General features: G+C 37.1%; 2 protein-coding genes across 2 annotated transcripts in view; both read left to right on the plus strand.

Moving 5' to 3' along the window:
• The window catches only part of LOC125029641 (polyubiquitin-like), an 831-nt gene extending 356 nt beyond the window's left edge, over positions 1 to 475 (plus strand). The window contains exon 2 of the mRNA XM_047619642.1: positions 1 to 475. This exon is cut by the window's left edge and continues 43 nt beyond it. Coding sequence (XP_047475598.1) covers positions 1 to 446 — 446 coding nt within the window. The 3' untranslated portion in view covers positions 447 to 475.
• Positions 476 to 3,639: 3,164 nt separating this feature from the next.
• LOC125030010 overlaps positions 3,640 to 7,500 on the plus strand; it is a 9,233-nt gene continuing 5,372 nt past the window's right edge. The window contains exon 1 of the mRNA XM_047620227.1: positions 3,640 to 3,776. The gene's annotated coding sequence lies outside the window, so the exon portion shown is untranslated. The remainder of the gene's footprint in view (positions 3,777 to 7,500) is intronic.

Genomic DNA, 7,500 nt, shown 5'->3' on the forward strand with positions numbered 1-7,500 from the left:
TGACAATAGAAGTCATACCCCAAGATACCGTGGAAGTGCTAAAAGCAAAAATACATGATACAGAAGGCATACCGCCAGACCAGCAGAGGATCGTCTTCTCAGGAAATCAGCTCGAGGATGGGAGCACGCTCGCGTCTTACAACATTTGCCCAGAAGCTGTGTTACATCTAATCCTTCGGCTGAGAGGCGGGGGTATGCCCATGTTCTTCCTCAATGTGGTAATGCCATCTGCGAATGTGATCCAACCGGTTGTCAATGAACAGACGACCGTTAGAGAGGTGAAAAGGTTGCTGGAGGAAGAAGATCCATCCTTAAAGGACCGGAACTATCGTCTGATGGTGGCTCAGCGGACGATGGACAACAGCAAGACCTTGGAGTATTATGGCATCACGTCAGAGGCAGTCATAAGATTAGAAATGGTAGAAAAGGGTTGCTGCGTTATGTGAGTTTTAAATAAATGTATTTCATATTTTTCTATGTGTGTTTTCATCACACCCTGATAAAAAAAAAAAAAAAAATCAACGCTGGAATAATTACTACTTGTCTTTTGATGCTCAAATATAGGCACAGACACAGGAACAATGGTTCTGTCATATATCTTATGAAACTTTGGAACAATACTAATCAACAGTCCTAAAGATAATTTTGAAGAGCATTAAGATAACTAAATTCTCAAAACTATGATTATCACTGAGTGACCATTCGCAGTAGGGAAGATAAAACTGGGTATGTATGCACTTACATTATACTGTGTTTACGTGTAAATAAACAATATATATATATATATATATATATATATATGGTGAGAGAGAGAGAGAGAGAGAGAGATAAATGAGAGAGTGCGTGTTTGTTTATTTGTGTGTATGAATCAGAGAGAGAGCACGCGCGCTTGTAAGTGTTGTGTGTGTGCATATATATGTATATATATATGTATACATATGCATGCATATGTATGTATGTATGATTACTACAAAATAAAAATATGACACATTCTATAGACTGTGTCAAATCATCTCAGGGCAGTCGCTTATCAGAAATATTACAGCATACGTATTTCTAGAATTGCCAGGGGAGGATTTTTGTCAACAGTCGCTGGGCCTTGATGAAACTGCCTTCTTGGTTTTATACCTGGTTAACGTTTTCAGTTCATAATATTTTTTAAAACATATTCATTTGGAATATAGGTGAGATATTTCACACACACACTAAAGAGAGAATATGTTACCGCAGCCTTGTTACCTCATCTGTGTCATCAAATTTTACAATGCACAAACTAATGGCTCGATCTTATCGTGCATATCGTTGTTGGTAACTCTTATCTTGTCAGTTTTGTCATTTATTGGTAGTGAAGGAGACTTCTTGCGAGTCGTTGCCGACTTGAGTGCAGCGTTTTGCAGTTCAAAAAAAATCTAGCACGAGAAAACAGCCAGATGGTTTTACTAAAAATGAGTACTGTAAAGAATATAAATGGATAAATCTAACTAGACTTACTAACTCTCAAAATAAGATTCCTTTTAGTCATTAGTATGTGCAATTTTGATAACTTCTGAATATTTTACTTTGAACCTTATCATTGCCGTTTCCAGATTGATGGATACAAATGTAGGATATTCTAAAACAGGTACGATTCATACATAAAAACATGAACCATTTTCAATATATGGCTAATATTTGGCAATAAATAAGGGGAAATAACATTTGTCCCATCGTGGGAGGTAAATTTTGGTAGCTGTAAATGTGAAATTTCTGCCGGAAAGGTACGATAGCAAGATGAATGGCACTACAATTGAATCTCGTGAATTGAATTTTGAATCTCGTCTATTGAATTTTAACTTGATGCAGACTCTATACTTTACAACTGCGGGAGGTTTAGGAGCTGGTGTAGCGAAAGCAGGTGTGGCAGAGGCCTCCAGGGAGGAGTGGGCGTTTTGCCTTGCCCGCGATGGCGAACGGTCTGGCTCGATTACTCAGAAATTGCTATGGAAAACATGAAATAATTTGAATGAACGCACATTTAGATATAAATAGTTACATGATGGGTTCGTGACGAAGTAAGGGATACCTCATATACTATGATATGCGAGAAGACAGGATATTTACAAGACTGAGAATATATAGTGATAAGTAGATATAATTGCTGAGTATTCATAAAGCATAATATTATTGAATATCAATAACAATAATAGAGATTACATACATTCAGATTAGGCATTTTGCAATGACAATTATGTAAAAGACATCAGAATAACAAGTGAAAGCTGGATTGGACTGGCGTGTTCTAAGATCTCTTCGACAGTGTCACGATTGTAGACCCGTTGGCTTCCATTATAAGGATTTAAATATTAAGAGAAAATTCTACTTGTCTTTAGGATATCACTTGCTCCTCACGACTTAATGTTTGGAAAGGTATAATGTGATAGATATCACACACGGTATAAAGTATTTCCACAGGGTATCTTCATTGCGCATGTGACACACAATTTAATCACCCCCCTCTCTTTCTCCTTTTGTCTGTTTCTCATCCCCCCCTCCTCTTTCTCTTTATCTGTCTCTCTCTATATATACATACACACGCACACACACACACACAAATGTATATGTATATATATATATATACACGCATATGTATGTCTATATGTATACAGGTCATATACACACACACATATATTTATTATGCATATAAATATACATATATATATATATGCATACATTTATATTTATATTTACAAATATATATACACACGTGTATATAGTGTATATACATATAGATACACATATATTCACGTGTAAACATATACAAACACATATATACACTATATACACGTGTATATACATATGAACATACACACACATATATGCATATATATATATATATATATATATATGCACACACGCACACATACATATTTATCTATATATTTATTCAGTGTATCATACATGTTCTGTTTTGCTTTTATGTTAATTTGTATTACCTGTGTTCGAAACAAAAAAGGTAAATGAAACTGCAAACATCGGTTTCATAATTTTCTTTCCGTTTTGCATCAAAACAAATAAGTTATATAGAAAAACTCTCGCTGAATCCATTAAACTATACATAATTACTCACTCCTTTCTGAAGGACATCCATATACACACAGGTTTTCTCTCGCTTTTTTGTTTTTTTTTTGCTTGCTTGGAAAACCGAAAAATCTGTTCAACGGACATCACGAAACCTCCATCCTGATCACTGAGTCTCCAGTAATCCCGTAATCCGCTAGAGTTTTGTCATTTTGCATTTCCTCTTGCCTCACCATCAACCGCTGCCTGCTGGCCTTCACCCCATCGCCCTCGTGCTCCAGTATATGTTTCAGCTGCCCGATGGTCGTGCCGCAACATACCACCACCTTCACGACTCCTCCCGAAGGTGTCATCACGCTGAGGAGGTAGCCGGGGAGGCTGATCGGAGTAATCATGATGTCGAGGCGGAGTCGGGGTGAAAAAGGAAGGTCTTGTCTTTCTCAAGTGTTTCCCTTTTCGTCTGTGATTCAGTTCCAACTTGCCCTGTAATGAAACAGCGAGTTAACGTAACGTAAAATTCGTGTAGCTTCGTAATCATATGAAACTAACAACGTACTCTTTGCGGCAGCGACCATTCCTGACCTTCCCGTATTCTGGCCGGACTGAGAAGACCTGCCTGCTGCCACAGTCGCCGTAAATGGCTTTCCCTTTCTAAAGGTTACGCGCGGCGTAGCTGTTTGCGCTCTCCGCTCATACGATTTGATCAAGAAAAGGAAACGGTGAGTCATGTGTAATTGCGAGTTAACAAAACAAAGAGTCCTTCAGATCACAAACTTGCGCGGGCGCGCTTGTAATCTATCAACCTGACATGTATTCTAAGAATCTTTCCTACATGAATAGTTATAAACCTATATTTTTAACATGGCAATAATAATGAAAGAGATAGTGGGAAAACTTTTGAAGTCCATAAACCTTGGCGGGTAATACCCTATCCGCCTCACACGGGACGAACGACGTGACGTCACCAGCGGCTCTTCGCTACAAAACGTTTTACTTCAGTCGGGCCGAGCTGTGGTTTCCGTAGTCTCAGATAGGGATTTATATTTTCATTAATTACAAAGCATATAGTTTGCTTCTCTTTATTGTAAAGGTAAGTAAAATATTTACGTGTCTTTTTAGCAGTACACCAAATATATGTTCACTCCTCTACTCCTCTATATGGGTAAAATTTGAAGTTGATCATGACGGTCACTGGAACGACATGGTAAGAATTTTCAATGTGTCCGAGTCACATGACGTGGTATTGACTTCGGTATAATGAATGTTCTCAAACTCATTCTGTGCCTGAATGTTATGGCCTTACAGGCTCAGAAATATCAATGAGAAAGCTGTGTATCTTGATTTATTGATATACTTCAATGAATAAATCAAGTAAATACGCGTGATCATTGGAATTATCCATTTGTCTGATTTGAGCGAAGCTCACTCTTGGTGGATACAATGAGATGCAAAACCTTGTGCAACTCCTGCTTTTCATATAAACTGTTAACATTATATGAAATATGAAAAATAAAAATTATTTTGACTAAATACGAAAAATACATTTAAAAGTTTCCAGCTTTGCGAAGGCACCTTTTCCATTTTACTTGAAGCTTCCGCATGGTTTTGCATGTAATATCAAGTCATGCCTTCATATCAATACTTGAATAGTTTTCTGTTAACTTTATATGTGAAATACAAAAAAAAAAAAAACTTCTTTCAAAACTTCATATGTCCGTACAAACTTCGATGATATCGTATTTTGCAGCGCTCATGATGCAACTTGAAATCAAAGAGACACCGATCTCAAAACCCATACTGATGTTACTGTTACTACTTCTCTGGTGACAAAATGCCCTCTGACGTCGGAAGCTATTGACTTCCAATCTTGTTTGTTTGTTTCTTTATCGTAGATTGCAAGGGTGTTTGTTGTAATTTCCTTAAACATTTTTCTCAGTCCATCCATACATTTCTCTGTCTTCCTTTTTTCACGCTTTCCAGTTAGCGCATCGAATTCTGGACCTTCCTCTTTCGCTACTTGGCCTGGGAATTTCAATTGTCTCTTTTATAACTCATCAAGTCTCTTCTCTATATGTTATCCTCTGCGTCCGTCATGTGTATCACAGCTGCTTTTACGTTGCTGATTAACTAGTAACGTAGTCTATATCAGATATATGTCTTTGATATATTTTTTTATATATAGCTATTGTTGTGTTGATTAAGATTCATATTTAGCATTTTTAGCGATGCCAATTCTTTTCTTTATTTCTATAACCCTCCTACCGTCCTCAGTAATGGTGCTACCTAAGCTATGTACTCATTTTATCACATTGTTTTTTAGTTATAGTCTTTAATCTGAATACATTTCGTTGTTTTTTTGTTTTTTTTTGCTAATAACCAAGACTCCTATTTTCTTTATGTTGATTTAAAAAACATTCTGTTCACTGGTCTCCTCGAATGTATTTACCAAATGTTGCAATTTATCCTGCTTCCACGATCAGCACAGAGTCATCTGCATAACGGATGTTGTCGGTGTTGCGTCCTCGAAAAATGAATGCCTTCGGGATGTTATATCTCTTTCATTATCACTTCCAAGGACAGGTTGAAAGAACGGGGAACCGAACGCACCCTTCTCTTTCTTTTATTTTCATATCAATCGTCTCTATTTTTTCATAACCTTATCTCCAGGTATTTCCGTCAGTTCGTTATTTCGCATTATTTTCAGTTTAGATGTTTTATCCTTCTGAAGCTACACTCTTTTATGTCCAAGCTTTTCAACATTTGTTTAAGAAGTCTTCGTCTTTCTCCATGTCGAACGCTTTTTCATACTCTATGAAACACGAACAGACATCTTTCTGCTCTTCTGTTAATCTGCAAGCACGCTTATAGAGAATATTGTATTCGTTGTCCCTTTCCCTTTCATAAAATCAGACTGTTCCCATGATGTTTCTTATTTCATTTTCATTTTTATTATAAGATTTTTATGTACCTGATACTTTGGCATTGTGGTCATTATTAATTCGCACCGGTAACATCAGTTTTGTTCGCTGACTTGGTTAAAACTTCTAATGAAAAAATCGCCAAGACGTTTTAGCATCCCTATGGCTTTACCGTCTTTACCAATGGCCTTTCCCGTCCCCATAATTTCCATCGCTAATTTCATGGTGTGGAATTTAATTTCCCGTTTTCTTCACTTATAGTTTTCTTCATCTTGGTTGAGTTGATTTTAATAACCGCTTTTCACGTTTCCTATATTTCTTTTTTCTTTCAAACATTGCTTTCATTGTTATTTTCTTGCTTCAGATAAGAATGTCTATATTTTGTTTTCGCTATGTAATTGTACATCCTACTGTGGTCTCTCTTTTCAAATAATTATACTTTTCCACGTTGTATGTTTAACCAAAATTCCTTTGCTTTGTGACATTCCCTGTGTTTGATTCCATTCGTTCCCATGATATTTATCTTTATCTTTCTTTATCTTGCTCTAAGCTCTTCCATCTTCCTGAGTTGTTCTAGAGTCATCTGTGGTTTCTTAGTTGTATGTTTTTTCGTTATTTATTTTCTTTATATTTGAGTGTTATCCTCCCATTCTCGTTGAATTTGAAACATTTTTGTTATACCCCTGCTTTCTTATATCTAGGCTTCTTCATATTTAATTATACGTTTAAGCTTAATTCCAATTTTAACTATCATAGGAACATGATCGCTGCATTTGTGACTCATCATTACTAAAACTTACATCTAAAGAAGTCATTTTGATTCCTTATGTTACCTCATAACAGCTTCCACTGTATATAAGTGTCTTGGATGATGACAAAACCAAGTGTGTATCTTATCTCTCTGTTATCATCTTGGCGCCATTCAATCCATTTCTCACTTCACCATGCCTTTTGCCAAGAACAAACGGCCTAAAGATAACTCTACCTCTTACTCTTCCCACTTTTGCGTTTAAATTGTCCATTGTCCAGCCATTGTGAATTCATGTTTTTTTGTTCACTGTTCAATTGCTATTTCCATGTCTTGGTAATAGAATGGTTGTCCGTTGAATTTAATAGTACCCTATCCGACATTGTATAGACCCTTTGTACACATCGTGCTGTCCTCTTAAACATTAAGACTCCAACTTCCTTTTCGGTTATTACTCCTACTCACGGCCATCTGACTTCACTTAGGCCAATCAGATAATTTTTTATCCTACGGATCTGATCGCCCGTTAGAGAGAGAGAGAGAGAGGGGGGGGGGGGGTGAAGGAGAGAGAGAGAAGGAGAGAGGAGAGAGAAGGAGAGAGGAGAACGAGAGAGAGAGAGAGAGAGAGAGAGAGAGAGAGAGAGAGAGAGAGAGAGAGAGAGAGAGAGAGAGAGAGAGAGAGAGAGAGAGAGAGAGAGAGAGAGAGAGAGAGAGAGAGAGAGAGAGAGAGAGAGAGAGAGAGAGAGAAGGAGAGAGGAGAACGAGAGAGAGAGAGAG

The sequence above is a fragment of the Penaeus chinensis genome, chromosome 10 (assembly GCF_019202785.1).
Source record: "Penaeus chinensis breed Huanghai No. 1 chromosome 10, ASM1920278v2, whole genome shotgun sequence".
In the NCBI taxonomy this organism is placed as follows: Eukaryota; Metazoa; Arthropoda; class Malacostraca; order Decapoda; family Penaeidae; genus Penaeus; species Penaeus chinensis.